Source organism: Taudactylus pleione, unplaced genomic scaffold (assembly GCF_031769625.1).
Source record: "Taudactylus pleione unplaced genomic scaffold, aTauple2 ptg000391l, whole genome shotgun sequence".
NCBI lineage: Eukaryota > Metazoa > Chordata > Amphibia > Anura > Myobatrachidae > Taudactylus > Taudactylus pleione.
Window position 1 is genome coordinate 16,463,443 of NW_028284792.1, and position 25,791 is coordinate 16,489,233.

At 44.0% G+C, this 25,791-nt stretch overlaps 2 protein-coding genes across 2 annotated transcripts in view; one reads left to right on the forward strand and one right to left on the reverse strand.

The window, feature by feature from the left end:
* The window catches only part of GLOD4 (glyoxalase domain containing 4), a 39,786-nt gene extending 26,258 nt beyond the window's left edge, over positions 1–13,528 (reverse strand). The window contains exons 1-3 of the mRNA XM_088445983.1: positions 13,361–13,528; positions 8,447–8,496; positions 5,382–5,502 (exon numbers count right to left, since the gene is read on the reverse strand). Coding sequence (XP_088302109.1) covers positions 5,382–5,502; positions 8,447–8,496; positions 13,361–13,450 — 261 coding nt within the window. The 5' untranslated portion in view covers positions 13,451–13,528. The remainder of the gene's footprint in view (positions 1–5,381; positions 5,503–8,446; positions 8,497–13,360) is intronic.
* Positions 13,529–13,712: 184 nt separating this feature from the next.
* MRM3 (mitochondrial rRNA methyltransferase 3) lies at positions 13,713–20,898 on the forward strand. The gene is made up of 4 exons (XM_088445982.1): positions 13,713–14,113; positions 14,982–15,226; positions 17,618–17,785; positions 19,103–20,898. Exons 1-4 carry the CDS (start codon positions 13,776–13,778, stop codon positions 19,654–19,656), a joined length of 1,305 nt encoding a protein of 434 aa, XP_088302108.1. The 5' UTR covers positions 13,713–13,775; the 3' UTR covers positions 19,657–20,898.
* The last annotated feature ends 4,893 nt before the right edge of the window (positions 20,899–25,791 follow it).

The window sequence follows — 25,791 nt, forward strand, 5'->3', positions numbered from 1 at the left end:
GGTTTAGGGCACCAGGGGGGGACTTAGGGTTAGGCACCCCCCCGGGAGGGTTAGGCTAGGGACAGGGAGGGTTAGGCACCCCCGGGGGGAACTTAGGGTTAGGCACCCCTCAGGGGGACTTAGGTTTAGGCAGCGGGGAAGGGTATGGTTAGGGTTAGGCACTTGGGGGGGAGGTTAGGCACCCCTAAGGAGGGTTAGGTGGGTTAGGTTAGACAATACTTACCTATCCACCATCGGGATTTCCAGCGCTGTCGGGCTTGCGCTGCCGGGATCTCTGCTGATGTCGGCCTGCCGCTGCCGGTAATCGAACCGCCATGTGGCCGGTAGTATTTCATACCAATTCCGGAAGCGGCATCCCTCATCTGTCCCACTAATGCTCTCTGAACCTACGGAGCTTCTTCAGGAAAGGTATCTTCCAGTACATTGGCCCAGCTCTCAAAGGCTTTAGCCACCCATAAGATGGCCATGGACGGACGGGCCATCGCCCCTGAGAGAGAATAGATTGATTTTAAACAAGTCTCCACCTTCCTGTCTGTAGGATCCTTTAGAGATGAAATGGAAGGCATAGGTAAGATAGCGCTCTTGATTAAGTGAGTAACATGCGAATCCACCGCAGGCGGAGTTTCCCACTTTTTGCAATGACTTGCAGGAAACGGATAACTAGACGCTAAACGTTTCTGCGGCTGGAACCTTTTACTAGATGACTGCCAGGCCTCCGCCATATGATCAGTCAGTTGGTCAGATAGAGGAGAAACAACCGAAGTCACTTTTGACTGTTTGAAATTTGGGTATTTGGATTTAGGGTGCGTCATCCTCTATATCAAGAATGGATTGCACCGCCCTTACCACAGCCGGCATATTAATGGAAGATTTAGTTTCCACTTCCCGGACAGGGGAATCCGAGACGGAGTCCTAAGGCAATTCCCCATCATCCGAGGACACATCCAAGTCTGACAGTTGCGTAGACTGAGATGACATAACAGGGCGTTTAGATGCCTTCTGAGGCTTGTCACTCCGAGCATAGTTTGAAAGGTTGAAGATGAAGCCGCCAAACCCTGGACTGAACTGGAGAACACATCCACCCAAGGTGGTTGACCCGCCTGAGGGAGTCCCTGAAAGGGAATGACAGACTGCTGAGTCACTGGAGGAAACTGAATATATATATGTAACCCCGTATATGAACTAACAGTCTAAGGCCCAGGAGAAGACTGCAATAATTGCAGTAAACCCTGAGAAGGGAGGATGGCTGGTTGGGGTAACCCCATATGGAGGAGAGCAGCCGGGACCGCCAGATGGTCCCCGATGGATGCCAGCACCTGAGAAAACACCACCCAAGGAGTGTCCTGTCCCGAATTTGGGGGGTTAGAGGGACCAGGTAACTGATGGCACCTCACACACAGTGGACCTCATTCAGAGCCGGACGCTATTTGCGCTCGCTCGTTCAGAAAAAGGGGCTTTGAGCGCTCGCTCTTTGCGGTCTGTTGACGCCTCTATGTCTGAGCGAGCGTCCGAAACATGCGCTCGTTATTTTGTAAAGACACCCCTTGGCCGTTCGCATCATACGTCATCTCCACTATTTATTTGATTGATCGAGTACATCGAAAGGCGTATGAACTGCTCGCTATTCTTGTGGTAGCATTTTCCTACCGCAATCATGCGAGCAGTTCAGGCTAAAAGACAACCAAGTGACGTGGTCGATGACGCTGCTTTGTTAATTATGCACACCCTTAAAACGCCCGTTTGGCACGCCTGCGTTCGGATCTCCACTCCCCATTTTCAAGCACCTTCCCCTGTTACCACCCACAAACGCCTCATCCTGTCACTCAAATTAGCAGGCACTCGCTATTTTGCGAGCACACGACTTCCGACTGCACTGACTGGTTGGCGCATTACGACCCATACGCAGATGTGCGAACATCGCTCGGAGCTTACGAGCGGCTCTAAATCAGGCCCAGTGCATCCTGTGATAAATCCACCTTATTCACCCCTGCGACGCAGCGTCTGCAGGAGAACAGAGTGGGAGCCGCAGAGCACTGAACTTCCTCGCCAGACATGATATATATATATATATATATATATATACACATACACACACACACACACACACACATACTCACAGTGGGGCTAAAAAGTATTTGGACAGCCACCGATTGTGCAAGTTGTTGCACTTGAAAAGATGAGAGAGGTCTGTAATTTCCATCATAGGTACACTTCAACTGCGAGAGACAGAATCAGAACAAAAAATTCCAGATATCACATTGTATGATTTTTAAACAATTTATTTGTATATTCTTGCGGAAAATAAATATTTGGACAATCAAAAATTTAACTCAATACTTTGTAAAGTAACCTTGGTTGGCAATTACAGAGGTCAAACGTTTCCTGTAGTTCTTGACCAGGTTTGCACACACTGCAGCAGGTATTTTGTCCCACTCTTCAATGCAGATCTTCTCTAGATGTGTCAAGTTTTGGGGCTGTCGCCCGGCAACACGGACTTTCAACTCCCTCCACAGATTTTCTATTGGGTTGAGGTCTGGAGACTGGCTAGGCCAATCCAGGACCTTGAAATGCTTCTTACGGAGCCACTCCTTAGTTGCCCAGGCGGTATGCTTAGGGTCATTGTCATGCTGGAAGACCCAGCCATGTTGCATCTTCAATGCTCTTACTGAGGAAGGAGGTTTTTCCCCAAAATGTCACAATACATGGCCCCATTCATCCTCTCCGTAATACGGATCAGTCGTCTTGTCCCCTGTACAGAAAAGCATCCCCAAAGCATGATGTTTCCAGCCCCATGCTTCACAGTGGGTATGGTGTTTTTGGGATGCCACTCATCATTTTTCTCCCTCCAAACACGGCGTGTGGAGTTTATACCAAAAAGTTCTATTTTGGTCTCATCTGACCACATGACATTCTCCCAATCCTACTCTGGATCATCCAGATGGTCATGGGCAAACTTTAGACGGGCCTGGGCATGTGCTGGCTTAATCAGGGGGACCTTTCCGAAGCTGCAGGATTTGAATCCATGACGATGTAGTGTGTTACTAATGGTAACCTTTGTGACTGTGGTCCCAGCTCTCTTGAGCTCATTGACCAGGTCCCCACGTCTAGTTCTGGGCTGATCCCTCACCATTCTCAGGATCATTGATACCCCACGAGGTGAGATCTTGCATGGAGCCCCTGGTCAAGGGAGATTGTCAGTGATCTTGTATTTCTTTCATTTTTTAATAATTGCGCCAACAGTTGATCTCTTCTCACCAAGCTGCTTGCCTATTGTTGAGTAGCTCATCCCAGCCTTGTGCAGGTCTACAATTTTGTCCCTGGTATCCTTAGATAGCTCTCTGGTCTTGGCCATGGTGGAGAGGTTTCAGTCTGACTGTTTGAGGGTGTGGACAGGTGTCTTTTATACAGTTAACCAGTTCAAACAGGTGCCATTAATACAGGTAACAAGTGGAGTATAGAGCTTCCTAAAGAAGAAGCAACAGGTCTGTGAAAGCCAGAATTCTTGCTGGTTGGTAGGTGTCCAAATATTTATTTTTCCGCAAGAATATATAAATAAATTGTTTAAAAATCATACAATGTGATTTCCGGAATATTTTGTTCTGATTCTGTCTCTCACAGTTGAAGTGTACCCATGATGGAAATTACAGACCTCTCTCATCTTTTTAAGTGCAACAACTTGCACAATCGGTGGCTGTCCAAATACTTTTTTGCCCCACTGTATATATAGAGAGATTGATATATATATATATATATATATATATATATAACACACATATACACACACACACACATATACATGTCAACACTATTGGGAAGTCCATTGATTCACTCCTGACACACCCACGAGCATGCAACACACAGGTCCACAAATATGGTACCATGTAGCACGCAACTGTATGTGACAGACCTCACAAATACTTGCATTTATATAAGTGAGATCAGAGAAAAGCCCTTCTCACACACATCTGCTAGGGCCGTAGGAGAATGAAAGGGATAGGTATAGACTGACAGTATGTATAAATAAAGCACAGACAGTCAGCACTACCAAAAATCACATACAATGCAGAAGTTAATACTCACTGCACCTTGTCACTACAATCAACCTGCCCAGATTCAGTGTGTGGGAGGGCTATAGTGTTGTGTACGCTGTCCTAGCAGGGGAGAGGTACACAGGGGGACCAGTCCACACGTTTGCATGGAAAGATCTGCGATGTGCCAGGGAAGATGGCTGCCGGCGACCTCAGAGGACGAGTAGCCGAAGGAGGAAGCAGCTCAGCGACGCCAGACCAGAGCGGAAAGGAGCGCTGAGCTGAGGAGCCGCTAGACAGGGAAGGCTGCCTCCCCTGGCTAGCAATGGACCCCCGGGACACCACCAGCTCCCACTGCCGGCATAATTCCCTGGTGGTCTAGTGGACACGTGGGTTATGCCTCTGGAGAGGGGGAGCCCGCCGCCACTGCTAGCGCCTCTGGTCTGCCCCCAGAAACCGGAGGCAGGAGACTGCATTTACCCGCCGGTCAACTCCAGTGGTGACCCGTGATCTTACCTGTTCCCCGGTGATCCGGCAGTCCTGGGATTACCCCAGAGCCCAGCTAGTACAGACTCTGGGGTCCCACCGCGATCCCCAGATCTGTACTGGCGTCGCGACGGCGGCGGAGTGTAGGAGCGGCAGCTTGGACGTCCAATGGACAGTCCGCCGCTGCCGCTGAAGAATCATTAAAAGTTAAGATAAAAAGTTTAAAAACTCAAAAATAAGCTTAGGGGCTGCTAATCAGCCCCCTTGCGCTAACAGTGACCTGACTCCGGCCAAGCAATAACTTAAACTGAGGTGCCTGTGGCTCGGGGGCGGGGTATAGAGGAGGATGGACCCAGTGCATCCTGGGAGCTAAAGCTTTAACTGCATGGTGCCCGCAATCCAGATCCAGCTATACCCCAAGGTCAACCCTGTGGACCCCCTATGGACCCTGAAGAAGAAAATCAATTCTGTGGTGTCAGCAAGTGGGGCAAGTATCTGGGAGCTGTATAAAACATACATTCTGTGGTGCCAGCACTAAATAACATGATGCCGATTTCACTAGATGGACCACATCCTACAGACTTGATTATAAAAAAGCTGCAGACGACTGAGTCTCTAAGAAGAAGAGGAGAATTAATATATTAAATGTTATCACAAGTTGAAATCATTACAAGGTCAGGATTTAAAACATTTTATTATTGCGAAGGCCCCCACCCGGTTACTTCTTGATGCCATCCGGCTGTAAAAAAAATTCTGGGGAGAACACTGTTCTTCCATACTGTGCTAGGAGTTTGCTTGAGGAAATCTCATTCATCATAACTAAAGTTCTATAAAATCAACAAAAAAAACATAAGACATCATACCTACCAAAAAATCATTGCCTAGGCGATATTCCCCAACTTCGTAGTTGTAGGTAAGTTCTACTACAAAGTGGAAATCTTCAGACCCATATCCTATCATAGTTTTACTCCATTTTCCATCGTATGGGCTAGAAAACAAATGAAATAAATGAAATAGATAGCTACTACAACAACAGAAATCACAAACAAGAAAGTGGGAAGAGGACCAGTCGCCAATGAGACACGTGTGTACCCAGCTTTAGTTAGATATGCTGATTAGCATGCTAATCACCAAACCCATCAGAGCTTCTCCTGGGCCAACCCAAACAGAGGGTCTGATTCTGACCCGCTCGCGAGCGCTGTTCGCTCGCAAGCGGGTCGATGGTGCCGAAGTGCGCATGCGCGAGACCCGTCTCGCACCAAAGGGGGCGTGCTATCGCTGGTGACTGACAGCACGCCCCCTTTGGTGGGCGTGCCGGGGGCGTGGCTGCCAGACGGAGGCGTTCCCATGATAGAGCCAAAATCACTCCAGGGCTTGCTGTCACCGAGACCCTACCGCAGGGTCTCGTCGCAAGCCCGATGGTCGCGATGGTCTTGACCATCGCGACCATCATCATGGACGCTCGCTATAGTTGTGGGTGGTAACCCACAGCTATGCGAGCGTCCATGAGGCCGCTCCAAAATGAGGTAGGAGGGCCCTGAATCAGAGCGTGCGCTCTGGTCAGAGCGTTCGTCTCTGAATCAGGCCCAGAGTGAGAGAAAAGATCATTTTTCTATTTAGAAGTTTCCTATCGGAAAAATCTGGCCTAACTCAGAAGAGATAGGAGCTCTTTATGGACTTACAAGACGGCACTGGTCATGTAGCCATCAGGGCAATCTCATAAAAAGGAACTAGGTATTTAGAAATCGAGTATAATATAGTTTATTTAGTTTTAGAACACTTATAAAATATTTTCATTAGAATCTAACACAGACCAGATGTAATGCTGCACCATTAAGAATCACCAATAATAATGGACATATACTTATGTCAAAAAAGCCTAATGGTGTTATATTGGGGTAAGGTTTTCTAGAAATGCTCCGCTCTCCTAGCCGGGATGTATCGCGCACACAGTAACAAATTTCGGTTTTAGTCCCCAATAGTTCAGGTTTTAGAGATATCCATGGTTAAGCACAGGTTGCATAATTAGTACCTCATTCAATTTGATTTAACCACTTGTGATCAACCATGGATATCCCTAATGGTGCATACACACGGGACGATCGTCAGCGATAACTATATTGCTGAACGATCTCCATGCACTATCCCGGTGTGCTAGATGATCGATATCAATCATCCAGCACACCACCAACCCACCAACGATCGAGGGTCCCTATGTAACCTTGCAGATATCGACCAGGTTGGCCTGCATGCATGGCCGATGGACGATATTCGTTATCGTCCATACATGCCCGCGTATTGCTGGTCATTTGTGGGTTGGAAGGCACAAAAAAATGCACGATATGAACGATAACGATATGATATCGTTATCGTGCATTTTTATTGTACCGTGTGTGCACACCATAAAACCTGAACTGTTGGGGTGCCTTGAGGACTGTGTTTGGGAAGCTCTGATTTATTCATTAATCAAGCAGCACCAATCATATGCTGGTAGGTTATCTTAAAAATGATATCTGCAGATTGCAAACTAATGCGAGCAGGGTCCTTTCCACTTTGTATGCCATACATAAGCACACTGTAATTAAGTATTTACAGTATATCCATTATGAACTTTTATGTACTAGTCTGTACTCATATCTGTAACATAGTCAGTTGCATTCCCCCTGTTCACGTTATGGACCCCAGGTGCTGCATTATAAATAAACAATAATAATAATAATGAGGCCCCCTTTTACCTGATTAGGCATTACATTCAAATTCACATGGCTGATTCTGAAGTATCTGTCCCCCTTACAATAAACAGGTTTGCATAGAACCAATTGATCCTTAATTGGTAGAGGATCAGGTATGGAAGGACCCCTAATTAAACCTTATAACAAAAGCTTAGAGGATCAGGTATGGAAGGACTAATGAAACCTTGTAACAAAAGCAATGCATTCAGGCAGAGGTTCTCCTCAGCGAAACGCATTGCTTTTGGACCCTATAATGAGGAATATTTAATTTGTTTTTGATTTATCATTTATTTTTGTTTTAAAATTCAAGTTTTTATGCTCACATATTATATGTCAATACAGTGACTTTATGATAATTTACTGTGAATGTTTAGTGTTCATAATTGCATTTTCTGATACTTTGTTTCAATTTCAAATTAATTATATGTCTGAAAATAGGGGTTTTTACTCCATGACCTAACACTGCCTATTCATATGCGCTCTCTGGGCTACCATAAGTGCGGTATATGCATTCATTTACTCGCAGGGTGAGATGCTCGCTCCTAGATAAAACAACTACAATAAATCAGGATTTCCCAACTCCAGTCCTCAGGTAACCCTAACAGTGCATATTTTCCATTCATTACTGACTGACACATTTTAAAAAAGATCCACTGGTGGTACTAATCAATTAACTTGCAATTCTGAAAAGCAAACATTGATATGGTGGGTACACCCGGCCTAGACGATATGTCACCCGATCCAGCGATTGTGCTGACATATCGCCCACATCAGCAAGTGTGTACCCACTATGAGTGACCATGGACGCTCCAGCCGGGTGTTCATCCCATCGACAAATAGAGCATACATGCCCTATGGTTTTCGATGCAGCTGGTGAACGACATATCATGCGGTCATTCACCACATCGTGCGGTGTCAAGCGACCGCGCGATATGTCGCTCGTTCGATCGTGGGTCGGCTGGGTACACACATTGTGTATTGTTTACCCGGCTTTAGGGTTTCCTGAGGACTGAAGTTTGGAACACATGTAACAGCAACATGTCATTAAAAACATATCCAACTTGTGTAACAGATGTTGCAACACTTTTTTTTAAATAATAAACAAATATTTCACATTCTTCATAACATTGTTTCTTCGTCTGTGATCAGTTTATGAATGCCTCCCACATAGTAAGAAGTTAGGATTGTCATTTTCCATACCCATTGCAAGTAGCTTTGCAACCTTCTTCAAATTCTTCATGTCGTAAGCTCTATGAACAAACATGATACATAACATATATTTTAATATTTACTAGACACGATCACCAGTAATAAACAAACAAAAACAATAAAATCGGGTCATTCCATGTCAAGTGGACCAATTTGGAAGATCGTCCCCACATGCTGAATGTGCTCGGCAGGGTCGGTGACAGTTGCACCCACCCCCACTTTCGAAGGCCATTGTTTTGCTACTATTGAATATTGTGAACTAAAATGTTCCAATAATTAGTCTGACATGTATGCCAACTTCATGTAACAACTTATCAAAATTGCAGATGGCCTTGTGGGGACCCCTGGTCCACTCGATATAAAATTACCAAATTTCTAAATATCAGCTTTTTTAGGCAAACACTTCCCATATGATGTTCTTATGTTTGATCCTAGTTTGTTATCCAGCTTAAAAATATTGGAAAATGTTTGCCAGACACTGTACATTATAATACAAATTTAATAAAACTTGGAGAGAAATAAAATAGTGAAAGATAAAGCACCAACCATTCAGCTCCTAACTGTCATTTTTCAAAACACAGCCTGTAAAGTAACAGATAGAAGCTGATTTTTTTGGTGCTTTATCTCTCACAATTTTATCACTCTCTAAGCTTTATTAAATCTCTCCCAAAATGCTTAGAAATGTTCTATAATGCTTTTGCATGGTCACCCCCCCCCCTAGTATTTACACAGTATAATGTTATTTTAAATGAACCTTAAGCAGCTGGCTGTGCCTTAGGTATCACTAGTGTACATGTACCACAGATGGATACACTTTGACCTCACCAATGTAACCACAGGTATAAAGTGACTGTCAACGAATTGCCAGTGATAAAAAGAGAAGAACAAAGATTCCCTGCTCCCTAAATGACTAAAGGCATTGGATTGTTGTGTCTATGTCTGAATCCAGAATTATTCAGGGCCACTGAGGGGGGTGCAGCCGGCGCTCCCCCTCCCTCCCACCTTAGCAGCACCCAGCAGAGGCATTCCACAGCCATTTTCTACTTTGTGGGGTGATTCGCTGCATGAAAAGCTGCAAGTGAGGTCCTTAGGAAACACTCGGCTGCCCTTTTCCTCCTACGGTGCTTCTCTGGCACTTGCTGTTTGACATAAAGATATCATATGCGTTGAAGTGGGTGCCCTGCTATGACACTGAAATTAGGGCAACTTTACAAACACTGGGTCTTGGGTAGAGTTGAATGTACACCAGTTTGTGGCACAAATCACATACCCTTCCTGCGTACATTCACACAGCTCATGCTCCAAAATGGGGGCACGCAATTAGTTGGACTGCTTTGGGACATCCCCAAGGTCACCCTGTGGACCCCTATGGACCCTGAAGTAGAAAACAAGAGATATGGTAAGAACTTACCTTTTGTTATCTCTGTTTCTACGAAGTCCATAGGGTCCACAGGGCACCCGCCCTGACGCACCTGGCTTCATATGGGCTCTGTGACTGGTCACCGGTTTTCCGTCTCCCATTTCTGTGAGTATGGTTCTTGTGTGTTCCAGTCTTCCTTCTCTCTGTTTCGTCTCCTCCTCCGGCCTGGGCTGCTTACCAACTGAGGTGCCTGTGGCTTGGGGGCGGGGTATAGGGGAGGTTGGACCCAAGTGCATCCTGGGAGCAGCTAAAAGCTTTAACTCCGTGGTGCCCGAGGATCCAGGATCCAGCTCTACCCCAAGGTCACCCTGTGGACCCCTATGGACCCTGAAGTAGAAATACACTAGTTCGGAGATCTCTTGCACCTACTATAGAGCAGGTGCAAATGCTCAAAGACATTTATGCGTTTTTATACCTAAATCCTGGGTCTGTCCTGGGATTTTGAACATGGGTCCATCCTGGTTCGGACGCGGCTTTAGACACCATTTATACTGCACTTCCACCTGGGTTATTCCCGTGTTGGTGCAGTTTACACAGAACCCAGGTCAGCCCTGTTAAAACCTAGGTATGTGCTAAGGTGATAAAGACTGCAGAAAAAACTTATTTTTATAAGACAGGGACCTAATTATGATGCTGAGGTTCAGTCAGCCTGCCAGTCTGCGGCTCAAGCTGCGGGATAGGCGGGTGGGTAACCAGTGGCTGCTGCAGAGTTGGCTGGTGCAGGCAGGTGAGGGCTGTCTGTACTCTCTGCAGGGCTCTTGTACTACAAGTGGCTGCAGAGATGGCTGGTGAGGGCTCTTTGTGCTCAGTCTGCTGCTACGATGGCTGCATGTGCTGTCTCTCTGCGGGGCACTGACAGATGACATCATCGGATCATCAGCCAGTGCCCCAGAAGGTCCAATCACAGTCTTTCAGCATTACGTGGGTCAAATAACCCGGATCCAGACCGTTTCCACTGCCTCACTACCTGGGACCTACCTGTGTCCAACCCTGTTTTGATTCCAGGGAATGAGGGCCGAGTCAACCGACCCGGGTTATTTTTTTTGGAGCAGTTTCCACTAAGGCCTGACCCGGGTCGAACCGGATGTAACACAGGTTTTTGCTCTGGTGTAAAAGGGGTATTCGGTGCACTGAACCACAGAAGCAGAACATTCAGCTTTTACCAGTCAAGTTTAGGGAACACAATGAAGCAAGTACCTGACTGGTTGCTATGCACCAAAATATAAAGAAGTAGGTCACACACATCGGCCGATCCTACTGCGATAACAGAATTATTGTGACATCACAAGACAACAAGACGAACAGGTAAATAACAGTAATCTGCAGTCTTCTTTTGACTATAATTAAATTACATACTTCAATAATCTGTTTTCGGATGTTTATTGTTCTCATATCTGCAACATTTATGTCTGGCCATCATTAGTAGATGAGCCCTTCTGTAGGATGTCAGTGTCAATCCAAACCAATACACACATAAACTTTAAAAATAAAACCTATGATAAATGCTTTTTTAGTATTTACTCCTTACCATGCTGGTATACTATGCCCGAATCAATTTATGGAAATAAGGAACAAAATAAACAAAACCCCTGACAAATTGATAGAAGCTGTTCAACATTTCTACTAACTGAATGTGACTGAATTACCAGCGGCTGTTCAGCCGCCGGTTCAAGTATCCTAACCCTCCCCTGACACCCCCCCCCAACCCTAAGCCTCCCTTGGTAGTGCCTAACCCCAAGTCCCCCCAGGGGGTGGCTAAACCTAACCCCCCCGAGCGCCCCACGGCTAACACTTACCTGGGTTACGTCTCTTAGATCGTAAGATAGATAGTGGTATCGGCATTTTGTGTGGCGGGATGCCGCGACGGTATATCGTCGGGCGGCATCTCGCCTGCTGAGATATTGACTACATCCTCTACAAACATCAGTCTGCAGGTAACCCTCAAGAAAATGTTAATTACATTGAATCGTTGGTAAATAGGTGTTGCTATCGTTAGTGTTAAATTCCCTGAGTGCGACCGACCTTATTTACATATATTTTATATCTATACATCTCCATAGCTATATCTTTTTTTCTCCCCATTTGTTCTGAGCACAGCCAGATGTGTCTGGATATAGACTTAAAGGAAGTGCCAATAGCACTGGCCCATAGACTTTTTTCTGAATATGTAAAGGAATAGATTTCTGCTGTCACTGATGTATTCCTGGTGAGTGCCTTTTTATCTTGTCTAGACAGATGGATAGTGCCCAAATTATTATGACCCAGTGGCGTATCCAATGTGGGTGACGATCAGGGTGAATGTCCCCCTTGTAACAGTTCTGCCTAATTGTGTACTCCCGCGATCTGCTGCTAGAGCCATCCCGACATCTCTAGGCAGGAGGGAAGTGTTACGGGGAGGGAGATTGTGCCCCCCCCTTCCCAGATTTACCATTGCTACGACCTCAGAGTTAGTACTTTGTTGGGCTACCTTTTGCTCTTAAAATGGCTTTAATTATACTAGGCATGGATTCCACTGTCAGTATTTTTCATTTGGGAATATTAGGCCAAATGCAATGAACTTCTATACCGTTCCCTCGACAGCCTGAAGAGTCATGACGATGTATGAAGAATCAATGATTTCATGCAGCGGTCTTCATATTGTCACCCTATCATCTGCATGGTGTAACTGAAAACGAGTTTTGTCAGACCACATGACCTGTTCAAATCATTACGGTTTAAATCCTTTGTTCCTGAGCAAGCTGGAGGTGTCTCATCGTGTTTGCAGCAGATAGCAATGGCGAACGGACAGGCATTCCCTAGCCCATACAATGTAATGTGTATTGTACTGTTCGTTAAGAGGCTATCTGAATCGGTCCGATTCAGATTATCCATAATTTTATGCACTGTTGTCCGTCTGTGGGACTTAACAAATATACCCACTCTCCATTTCGCTAGAGCATCCAGTAGCCATTTACAACCACAGGCCTTGCGCTCAGACCCAGTTTTGTGTCTGTTGGTGCACTTGGTGTACACTTTAACAACTGGAAGAAACCTAAGCACAGATTTGGGAAAACAGCCATTTTCTCAGAAAAGTGAACATTCGAAAACATTTTGGGTTTTTAGAAGAAATTACCGTAAAGTGTAACAAGACTTCCCTTTTATATGTAATAAACTACATTATCTAGTCACTATGTTTTAACAAAAAAGAGGTTAGCTAGTTCCGGAACAGCTAAACCATACAAATTGAGTAAACAAGTACTAATCTTATAAAGCCTCTGGGTGTGGTTATTGGCAATACTTTCTGCATTTTCTTTTATTTTTTAGAACTCCCTCATAAGGCCACAAATCCTGTTGCTTCTGTAATTGCAGAGAATGCTTAGGTGACAATGTTACTATAAATATTACTTATGTGGTAGAGCAGTGGTTCCCAAACGCAGTCCAGGTTTTAAAGGATATCAATGGCTGAGCACAGTTGGTCGGACAGGACTTGGAAAGAGCCCCCTCACCTTCATTCCAAGAACATCTCTGTAGAATCGGGCCGTCTGTGCCCTGTCACCCACTTTGAGCACATAGTGCAGAACTCTCCTGCTTCCCATCCTTGCAGACAGCAGACAATCTCTAAAACAATGACAGAATTTGGCAGAGGCAGAACTGGCGCCTCCTGATGACGTAATATGAAATCTCCATGGAAACAAAATGCTTGAACTCTTATGTAGCATACATACCACTTTGTGTACGTGCTGGATGCATTCGTTTTCATTACAGAGAGGTGGACATTTTGTGCAGTGAGCAGTATGCACGGTTCTGGTACAAAATAACACAAATATTATAACGCATGCACGGCTTGTTTTCCGCCAGCCACAATATGGCGGTTGCGTCGTCTACGGTGACGTCACTACAACGCGCCAGGATAGGCGCAAGATGGCTGCGCTCATGAGAAGCGTGTTGGTGGTAGGCTGCAGCAGGCTGACAGCGGTGCAGCTGCCCGGCAGTGTCCTGGTGAAACGGAACGTGCGAGCGCTGCGCAGGACCCCGGTGCGGATCATCCCCCCGGGCAGCGAGCCGCTGGGGAAGGAGCAGAGGGGAGAAGACGCGGAGAAGCGGTCGCCAGCCCAGGCATCCTCAGCAAACCTTAAACAGCACCAGCCCGCTCGCCAGACCCTGAGCCAGAAGCCGCACCTGCAGCCGGATACACTGGAGAAGCCTCAGTCACAGGAGCTGAAATATGATAAAGCCGCCAGTGGGGATCGGAGGCTCAGGTAACGCTGTAACCAGCAGTCTCTCTGCACGGTGACACTGTATAGCCTGTCCTTCCTCTCACCAAGTTCATCCAGCTGCCTCTAATACTGAGCATATGATGTACGCCAAGAGCCACATACTGTAGTGACACCTGAGGGCCAAGGTTAACCACAGCTCAGACCAGTGATTCTGCTCTCTTAGCAGCACTACATGATCTATTCTGTTCTAAAGCAGGGTACACACATATACAGTTGTTGGACATATCAGAAATGTCACAACCTTTTGGTGAGTTAGTGTATGAGTGTCACTCTATGTACCCACAATCATTTATTTATCAAGACAGCCAGTCGCATCTGCTGATCTGATTTTATGGGAGTCCTAAAATATATGAGACTTCATGGTACATTGTTAGACCAGCCTGGAAGTGTGTACGCACCATCAATCATTCTGTCCAATATGTCTGCTGCTGTTGCTCCTACAGTTGCAACCTTTTCAGCGGATGGTTCAAGAGATTAGGATTAAAAATCTCATGGTAGATTGTAATAGTGTGTATGCATGGGCTGGTCATGCAAACAATTTAGTTCCCAGCTACTTTAAACAGGGACTAATTCTCTCAAACAACTGAATCGGCCCCTTAGAGCTTAGATGTGTGTGCTTGCGTTTCCTATTCCCTGCATGGCATTACAAATCTCGGCATAATATCACCTCTTACTATGTTTAATATTATGGTGTGTAATCCAAGCTCCCTATCGCCCCCTTTCACCTTCATTAATATAATGGAAAACTGCCCCCTTAATTTGCTATATATCTTATCCTAATACTCTAATAGTACCTGTCTCTTTTGATTACATAATTTTGAATTTTTATTTTGTTTATGACCAAATACAGTAAAGTAGTTACAATTGCAAAGTCCAGAAAATTCCGGGATCGCCACGGTCAAGTTTTGCTGGAGGGTCACAGGCTGCTGGTGGATGCATTGGAGGCTGGTGCAGTTCTGCAAACACTCTTCTTTAGCAGGATTGATCAGATAAAGGTTTTTCCTGCTGAAAAACTTAGGAAAGCAAACCTCATCAAAGTAAAGTTTGAAGATATTAAGATGTGGTCTGATGTTGTTACCCCACAAGGACTAATGGGTGAGTGACGATGGAATGAAAGTCCATTTTCCCAGTGTCATGTGTGCCTGTGATTGTACTACTACATTCAGGGAGGCTGCAAGCAGAGTACAGCGCCGGCTATACGCAACCAAACAGAGCAACAATTTAATCGCTCCGTAGGGCGCCTAAAAGAAATAGCTGCGGCTAAAGCAACTGAATCGTCTCTTATGAGATATCAATAAAAGAAGGTAGTCAAGAAAACTTGTGTGAAACAAATTTTGTGTACAACTTGAGATCACCATTGCAGATATTTTATTGTTACACTACATTTTTTTTTTTTTTTTTTTTTTTTTTTTTATAAAGTGAACTATTTTTTTCAAATGATTATCATTAAATGATATAGTTTAATGATCGTTCAAAAAATCGTGTGTGTATGCAGCTTTAATCAGAGAAATGCTTGTTTTGCCATTCAGAAGGAAGTTATTCACATGCCCTAATTGTGGACATAAGACCTGATTGTTTATACTTTAATTTGTGTACTTTACTGCCTTGATTGTGGTGGTAGCTACTTGCAATCTTTTTATCTATAAATAGTTGGTGGTTCAATATTATAATAATAATATATATATTTTTTTTTTTAATAAAACATTCCCCAATATATACACCAAAAAGACAGGGTCTCCATTGCCAGGATCCTGGACACCATGGTCACATGAAGCCAATAGCTGACTTGTGATATAGTTGTCAACACCGTCATAATTTGACATTTGCCCATAAGAGTTCTGTGCTGTCTGTAGAGCTTTGGGCCGCTTTCTGCTTGTTTTGCTTGAGGTGTCGTCATTGCTGGAACAGTTACTGTAGGAGCATTCAGTTTGGTACAGTACACCAGTAACTGGGTTGCCAATTGCAGCGGATCCCTGCTGTATGAGTGTTTGTCCTGTATTGAGGTCATTAAATAAATATATAGACATGGTCATTATGTTGACATTGTAAATATCGACATTACAGGGTTAGGATGCGCTTTAGAGTTAGAGCTCTAACAGTAAAAAAAAAAAAACATATTGACATTGGCAACATTACGACCATGTCGACATGCTGTACTACACCCGTATTTGGAATGTGTTGTTGAAACATGGGAAAACCTTTTTAAGGTGTTCCTAGAACTACAAACGTTCAATCAGTGACTGCATTAGTAGCAGTGACATCACAAAAAGCTTTTTCTGTAGTTACTACAAAAGAAATCGGTGGCTGTGAATGTTGACTATGACTTGCTATAAATATGATTGTACAGATGTGTTCACATACATCTTGCCTTTTTGCCTGTTTAAAAGGCCCTATAGTCACACCATGTTACAGAGTCGCACAATGTTCACACGTTATGTAATTTATGTAAAACGAAACTTGTAGCACAAGGAGGATAGATGTGTGACTTGCAGGTTCTCTACACAAGGAGAAAAACTAGCTCACTGCAGCACCATAAGAGGTGGCTTGTGACATTGAGCAGGGTTATCAAAGTAAACTATTCCTTTAAACAGAGGCCACTAAATTTATCCAACTGTTGGGAGCTAGGGCCAAAAGTTAGGCCCTAGCAGTTTTTCTGAATAAATGCCTGTCTGCGATGTGGCTCCCAGGGTGTAGAGCTAAGTTTCAAATGAAACCTGATCAAAAATGTTTTCTTCAGAAACTAGAAGCTCTGAAGTACAGTATGTGAGGGACAGTGTGAATGAAAAACAGAGTAGGTGTTTCATTTTGATTCACTGCTAGACTCTCTCACCATTGACTCTATCCCTGAAGTGATAGACCAGGCAGTGCCTCCACTTGGAATAGGAGAGATACAGGGTGACTTAGGATGAATTTTCTAATTGTCATGGCAGTGTGGAGCCTAGTCTTTTAGTGAACACTAAAACCCAAAATTGATATCGTGAAAATAAAATATACTATTCAGTGTCAACCAAACATACTGGATGAACTATTTGTTGTACCGATGCATCAGAATCGGCCAAATCGCTCAAGATATCGTCTAGTAGGGGCATTAAAGCTGACCAGCATTTGTGGGCTACATGCAGAAGCAGCCAGTAATTACCCCACATGAAAAAAAACTGTATGTATGTGTACCTCTTGCATTGCAACATGGTTTGTCAAGGTGCGCATTTACTTGCTCTCTTACTCTATTCCCAAAGCTGAATCAGGCCTATAGACTCTAGGTCAAACACTTACAAGGCTCATGACATACAATCTTGTCGGGTGGTATTCACTCCCTCAGGGCTTCACTTCTGTGAGCAGGGATACACTGCTCACTTGTAAATGGTGATCTCAAATTAAACACCTGGAGAAAGTGATCTGTGATTATTTCTTTCTGCTTTACTTTGCTATATACTAGAAATATGCTTCTAATAGAATGATTAACACTGAGCTTTACATTATCTTTAGGAATCTTTGGAAGACCTGATCACATAAAGATGAAATATCCTGAAACACAACTGAAGAACACAATACCACTATCGCTCATTTGTGACAACATCCGTGATCCTGGAAACCTTGGCACCATTCTGAGGTGTGCAGCTGGTGCTGGCTGTAACAAAGTCTTGCTCACAAAAGGTATTGTCGCTTATGTTTCTGCAGTCACTTCGTGAAGTGTTTGTGTTCTGTATGAACGTGGATCTTCCAATATATTTCAGCTATTTGAATAGAGAGAGATTACTGCTGCTGTCTCACTTGGGTTTAAACTTCCACTTGTGGCTCTGGACGCTTAATGGTCACAAACAGCAGCGACTCCTACCTTTTTGATTTGAGGAGGGCTGCCACTGTATGGTGACGTGTCTCAGCCTGACAATGGATTTCGGCCGCTGCCAGCATGCCCATGTGCATTTGCACTAAAACGGCTTCCTGGGAATGCATAGTATGCAGACCCTAGAAGCACTGTAAACCCGACAGTTAGCAGTGTGGGCATGCTGCTAATCGCACACCGGACTGACAGTGCCAGAGGGAACAGTTTCATCCCCCGGGGACTGCCAGCCTGGTCTGAGATTACTAAGCGCTATCAGTAAGAAGCCACACACCTCTATAGGGGCCGGTCTGTCTACTGCAGGGTCCGTGACCGTCTCAACTCGTGAGTCCTGCACTGCGAGTAGTGCCGGGACCTGGGCTCACTGGAGATGGTTTACAGTGGTTCATTTTTACTGGGGGGCTGCAGCTGAGCTGTGCAGCCCCTAGATAAAATCAGCCCGGAGTCACAACTGTGTGTTGTGTTTTTTTTTTTTTTTTGTAGTGTTTTATCTGAAGCCAAAAGTGAATGAAAAGCTACTTGCTCTGTAAGTTTAAACACTTGTGGTGTCAGGTAGTTGGCGTTAAAATGGTGATGAGGGGCAGCCATTACAGCTACCAAGAGGTAAATGTATAACGGCAGGTGAGAAGTGGTTGCCTTCATTTAATAAAATGATCAGGTTTTACTTACAGAATGTGAAGTTTCTTACACCTGTATACATTAGCCGCAATCCTTTTATTCAGAGAATTCTGAACTTGTTTGTTGGGAATACCAGGGAAACTAGTTGGGTCTCATTGCAGCTCAGATAGTTTGAGCCTATGTTGACAATTTTGATGCATTAACTAATTGTTCAAATTATTGATGTCAATAATTCTGCTTTTTAATGTTGCTTTTTATTCAGAAAATTACAGCTGAGATATGAATGTAGAATTGTTTCAGTATAATACATACTTTAAGAGCCTCTTCATTGCTTTGTAAGCATTTATACCTGATGTTTGGCTAATAGAGTTTACAATAGGAAATACTGTACATTTTCATATAGACACAAAGTATGCAGAAATCTAGTACCAAACTGACAGTGTGTTATATGGGTTGTATCAATTCTGTATAATACCAAGTAAACATACCTATTCCTGTGTGTACATTTCCAGGTTGTGTGGATGCATGGGAACCTAAAGTAATCAGAGCTGGCATGGGGGCTCACTTCCGTCTGCCAATAATCACCAACTTAGAATGGGACACTATCGCAAACTATCTCTCTGAAGATATCAAAGTGTTTGTGGCAGATAACTACTGGCAGCACATCTCTAATGAGACTGAACGTCCCTCTGAAAAAGCAGAGTGTACATCTAGAAAAGCTATAGACTATGGATGGATTTCCACTGATCCTAGAAGATCACAGCATATTAAAGATGATGATTATTACTCCTCAGATGAGGAAGATGGACAGAATGAGGAAGCACTGGAGATGCAGAGAGTACCCATCCAATGTTATCATGAACATTGGGCAAGGGACCCAAGTGCAATTGTGATTGGAGGGGAGACGCATGGCTTGAGTTTGGAGTCCCTGCAGCTAGCGGAGGTATCAGGTGGCAGGAGACTGTACATTCCTGTTGTGCCAGATGTAGAAAGTTTAAATTCAGCCATGGCAGCAAGTATTCTCTTATTTGAAGGAAGAAGACAGCTACAGCTGAGAAGTTCATAAATGTAGGAAAAACGGTTCTTCAATGCAGACATCTACAACGTGAGTGGTCTGACATGCCAAACTCACATCTTTGGTACAATATTGTTCATAAGTTGTAAAAGCCTGTTCCCCCTGTAAAGATAGCACAGACTGATATCTATACCTTGGCTGTGGGTGACCATCTGGGACTCAAGCAATGAGGCCGGCATATATTGCATGTAGTTGGGGGAAAAAATGGCAAATGTTTTCCTACATAATGCACAATCTAGTTATTCCAATATGGGTCCTAGTGAAAGATTACAAATTTGTTAGAACACTTATGTCGAGGACCAGATCAGTTTTAAGGGACTAATATGTGATGGGATATTTTTAACCTTCTAGTGCCTACAGATTGTGGATCAATATAAAATATGGTCTCCTAGAATAATAAAACTCTATTATAGAAGTATTTTATGTGAAATATTTTACCTTTATGACAAATTAGTGTTACAGAAGGCAGAGCTTTCCAGCCGGTATACCAGACCTTAGACTGACACTCCCCTTTTTTTTTTTTTTTTTTTTATTACAATCTGACTCTTTCATACATGGCAAATGTACATTACTTTATATTTACTAGTAATAATAAATTTAATGTAGCAAGATGGTAGCACAAGGCATTCACATCACTACCGTGTAAATCTATTGGGTTGGGTACAGGATCCCGGCGATCAGAATCCAGACGGTCACAATGTCAGCTCTGGAATCCTGGCTGTGAAAATCCAGATGCATGTTGGTGAGTATTCTAACCCTCCCGCAGCCTAACTGTAACCTTTCCCTTAGTGCCTATCTTTAATACTCACCATAGGGATTCTGGAGCCAGTATTCTGATGACCGTCAGGATTCTGGAGCCGGTATTCTGACCGCTAAGATCCTGACTGCATCCCACATCACCAGGCTTCTTTGATTCTAAAAAATGTATTTCAATTCCTTACAAAAAGCAATATACTTTGCATTTAATACATTTTAAAAAGGGGGGGTTTACAGAAAAATAGGATATGTATTGTAAAACTAAATAACACATGAAATTAGGAAAGACAAACAGAACATGATCATAATAAGCTGTCCTCTGCTTACAAACTTTTTCTAACTACATTGCCAAATACATTCCTATAAATATATTCTCTGCTACTCTACTGTGTACAGTCATGGCCAAAGGTTTTGAGAATGACACAAGAATTGGTTTTCACAAAGTTTGCTGCTTGTGTTTTTAGACCTTTTTGTCAGATGTTACTATGGTATACTGAAATAAAATTACAAGCATTTCATAAGTGTCAAAGGCTTTTATTGACCATTATATTAAGTTTATGAAAAGTCAATATTTGCAGTGTTAACCAAAAAAAAAAAAAAGGGGTTAACAGAGGAAGAACAATGATTTCAATCTCCACCCTCCTTTTAACGCTTCCAGTCTGTTATTTTAACTCAAAAGTATGACAGAGTGATCTCCAGCCTTATCCTCGTCAACACTCTCACCTGTGTTAATGAGAGATTCACTTACCTGATGTCAGTTGGTCCTTTTGTGGCAGGGCTGAAATGGAGTGTAAATGATGTTTTGGGGAAGTTCATTGTCATGGCAAAGGGACTTTGCTTGTCATCTGATCACTCTTCATGATATTCTTTAGTATATGCAAATTGCCATCATAAAAACTGAAGCAGCAGACTTTGTGAAAACCAATACTTGTGTCATTCTCAACTTTTGGCCATGGCTGTATGGTAAATATAATAAATTAGATTCATTACGGAAATATAGGACATTTCTTAATTTAAACATTTCTACTAAACTCAGACTAATATAAAATACTGCAAAATATTTTTTCTTAGTATGTTTATAATCCATGAAAAATTTGTTCTCCATTTTTGAATGCTCTCAAATCTGACCTAATTATTCTAAGAGCAGACAACAACCGCCAACACTAACTGCGTTACAGTAGAACTGTGGCAAAGCAGTAACCACCAGGGCAACATGGCTGACAGTTTCAGGATACAGTGTATATGGGAATATCTTCTTACACTGTCGCACATTTTGCTACTACTTTTAATGCAAGTGAGAAATTTAGCTGAAATGTATTCAATTTGTTCAATATTGGGTGGGACAGAGGTTCCCAAACTCAACCATTACAGTCCAGGTTTTAAAGGATATACATGCTTTCAGTCCAAATGACTAAATCAAATTGACTGAGGTACTAAATAAGTCACACCTATGCTCAAGCATGGCTATCCTTAAAACATGGACTGTAATAGCAAAGTTTGGGATATGCTGGGTTTGGAGGATTCCACTTTCTATTCCTGGTATTTGAACCTGGAGCCAGCACATTTCTACCTACCCAGTCTCCACAGTCCTGAGAGAAGACATGTATTTTAATGGCATTTAGTGATTGAACATCTATTTATAACATATGCAGCCCAAAACAAGCATATAAACTTTAAGTTTAAAGCCAAACCATGATAGAAATAACTGCTTATAAAAGCACAAAGTAGCCACATGCACCTTATTTAATGCAATGTGCAAATGCACTGTGAAAATTGTATTTTATGCAGAAATGTTATTCTGGGAGGAGCAGGGCAGATCAGGACCTTTTTACTACCAAAGCTCATTAAATGGGAAAAAGCATTTCAACCGTTTAAAAAAAATTAAAAATTCCCAAAAAGTAAGCTGAGCGCTCACAAGCGGGTCGATGGTGCCCTAGTGTGCATGCGCACGACGGAGGGAGCTCCATCGTGCGCATGCGCGAGACCCGCATAGCGACAGCCAAGATGTCGCTATGGGTCTCGCACCAAAGGGGGCGTGCTGTCGATAGTGAGGATAGCACGCCACCTTTTGGTGGGCGTGCCGGGGGCGTTGCTGCCCAGACGGAGGCGTTCCCATGGGAACGCCTACCGTCTGGGGCCGGCCCCACTGACTAGTGATGTCAGTGGGAGTGTTTTTAGCTCTGATAGAGCCAAAAGCACTCCTGGGCTTGCGGCAGCGAGACCCTACCACAGGGTCTCGTCGCAAGCGGGTCAATGTTGGCCCAGTGCGCATGCGCACGACGGAGGCGGCTCCGTCGTGCGCATGCGCGAGACCCGGATAGCGACGGGCAAACCGTCGCTCCAGGTCTCGCACCAAAGGGGGCGTGCTGTCGATGTTGCAAGCCCGATGGTCGCGATGGTCTTGACCATCGCGACCATCTTTTTGGCCGCTCGCATAAGCTGTGGGTGGTCATCCACAGCTATGCAAGCGGCCAGGAGGCCGCTCCAATTTTAGGTAGGAGGGCCCTGATTCAGAGCGAGCGCTCTGGTCAGAGCTTCCGGCTCTGAATCAGGCCCTCAGTACGGATCACAATAGTGATTACGCATGCAGTCTCACGGGGAAGAAATGCTAATGATTGCAACCGCTATGCCGTCACAGCCATAAGGGCGCCCACTTTACCTTACACATTGGTAACATCGAGTACCATCGCAGCCTCATGCACACTTGCATAAGCTCAGGAATTGCTCAGCTCATCGCACACAGTGCAAGGCCAAACTGCGTATGGCATCGCAGTGGCTAATTTATGCATGTCCCTACAACGGCATTCAAACGCACTGGCACGCCTGTGTTTTTCCGCCCCCCCCCCCCCCCCCCTATTTTAGCGTGAGCAGCATCCAGTTTTATTTCTGTATACTCCAGCCATTTATCTATGAGGTGTCTAAGAAATATAGAGATGGTCCCCACTATTCCAGTGACAGGCAGGGATTAAATGGGATTTAGTACCAGAGTGGGCTGACTACCCAATGAAGGAGAGGGGGTAGTTGTTGGGCCTTCCCATATTAATAGCAAAAGTAAATTCAACTACAAGGTGTGAAATATGTCTTAAGGTATTTCTGCAGGGAAATCAACAGCCTAAAAGAAGCAATAAATGAACTGAAGTACTAAGAGAATGTGCTAGTACTTTATTCATAATTGCAATTACACTCAAGGCATTCGAAATGAATAGTGTGTGCAATAATAAAGTTGACCTCTAGATGTCAGAGTGGAGTATACAAAGAAAAAAAAGTAACTTGCAATTGTGTATAGGAAAAAAGTACAAATATAGAAAATACCACTCGGGTAAAGCACTGCTCATACCAAATTTACGATAGAGCGCAAATCAGGGAAGCTGATTTATGTATATGGAAGCAAACAAAATGTGACCGAGTAACTGGCAATAATCGATAATAGTGAACACACAGTTCATATGTACACAATGCAAGGTGAAATTCTAAAGTAAATCTAGGCAGTACAAGGGAGCATAAGAGAAAACAGAATCTCAAATTACCGGGTAAAGCAGTTTTACCCTGTAATTTGCAGACCCGGCAATTTCGATGCGAGTTGACCCTTTCACACAGAAAAAAAAACCCTTTGTTGATCTGCAAATTACCGGGTAAAAGTGCTGTACCCGGTAATTTGATTTTTCTGTGTTAAAGGGGTATAAGGCTAGAACCAACAAACCCACCCGGCACTCAAATGCCGGGTAAAAGACTATTTCTGTGTGAAAGGGGGTATAAAAGTATCTGCATAAGACCTGTAGGTAAGTTACTGTAGCTGGGACAGTCACTTCAGCAAAAAGGTGATCCGAGGAGAACACGCAGAATCCAGTCCAGGATAAGTAACAGTTTCTGCAGGGCTGTATTCTCAAGCAACACAGGCATTACAGGGGTTGGGAGGAAGAGTTGAGCAGCTACTACAATAGGAACAGTTGTCCTGAAGGGTATAGTAGCCCGGCAAGGGTGAAGATCCCGATCATCCCTAAGGTAAGTATCGCTAACCTTAGGGGTGCCTAACCCTCACCTCCCCCCAAGTGCCTAAACCTAACCCTCTCGGGGGGGTCCCTAACCCTAAGTCCCCCAAGAGCCCTAAACCTAACCCTTCAACATACCCCCGCCGCCCCCCCTGGGCTGTCCGCGCCCGGCTTACCTTCGTTCGGTATGGCGGGCGTCGGTCTTCCTGAGTATGGTTAATGACAGGCGTTGAGTTTTCGACGCCTGTCATTATTACCACGCCAGGATTAGAGAGTCTGGAAGCCGGCAGTCGGCATTTAGACCGTCGGCTTCCAGACTACATCCCGTCCTGAAGACTCAGGAACCAAGGTGTGTGCAATACACGGATGCAGTGATGACACTTGCAAGCAGAAGTATAGTACTGTATGTGCTGATGGTCATAGGGGTCAGCAAGTCAGAGCTCATTAAGGACCCGCTAGGTGGAGTGTATTTCCTCCGGTTAGTGGCACAATCTAAAAACATACTGGTAAGTTAACTGACTTCTGACAAAATTTACCAATGTGTGTATTCATGTGATAGAATATTTATACTATGCGTAATTGGCGCAATTGTTCAAATATTCTCTGTAATGTTCTGTAGGTGCTATATAAAAAAAATATTAAATAAATTAGGGTTCTGTGTTTAGTGTGATCAAACCAAAAAAAGCACATTTGTTTTAGTTAGATTTTATATTTACAAAAAGCTTATCTTTTAATATCATTAGCCCCACTCCCACCAGGAGTTCAGGGAATAGCCATGAAATGGGGAGGCTTACCTTTTGGGGTCCCCACTTCCCAAGATTTTCCAGCCCTCGCCTGCCCAGTTTGGAGCTTGTTTACATTATGGCAAGGGGACCCCATTCTGTGTCTCCCTGCTGCTTCAGCCCATGCTGGTTGCTGGAAATTAAGGGGGACCCCACGCTGGGTTTCCCACGGATTTACCAGTATCGGACCAAGTTCAGAAGTCCAGGGCTGGTTATGCTTTAATGAGAGGATCCCACACACTTTTTGTTATTTTTTAAATAAGCCTTTATTTAATCCTTTAAACACCAAAGCCTGCACAGATCATACTGATCTGTGCAGTGCTTCAGATAAACATGCTCACAGGCAGGTCTATTTATTTTGTGTATTGTGCTGTGATTTCAGTGTGATTTTGATCGATTTGACAAACTCAATTCTTGATTTGTATGTGTCCATGTAAATGATACAATACGTTTGGTCCAATGGTGTGTTAGGTCGTGTTTCACCTGTGAGTTGCCATTGAATTGGGGTTTAGTTGATCTCTGATTTGCCAAAATAACAGCAAACAACCAAAACGAATCTTAGTAAATTTACCCTATATGTGCAATTCCTGACTGGATCT

Coding starts and splice junctions, on each gene's coding strand:
- MRM3 (XM_088445982.1), top strand. CDS start 13,776: ATGGCTGCGCTCATGAGAAGCGTGTTGGTGGTAGGCTGCAGCAGGCTG. Junction 14,114..14,981: donor AGTGGGGATCGGAGGCTCAG/GTAACGCTGTAA, acceptor GACCAAATACAG/TAAAGTAGTTACAATTGCAA. Junction 15,227..17,617: donor TACCCCACAAGGACTAATGG/GTGAGTGACGAT, acceptor CATTATCTTTAG/GAATCTTTGGAAGACCTGAT.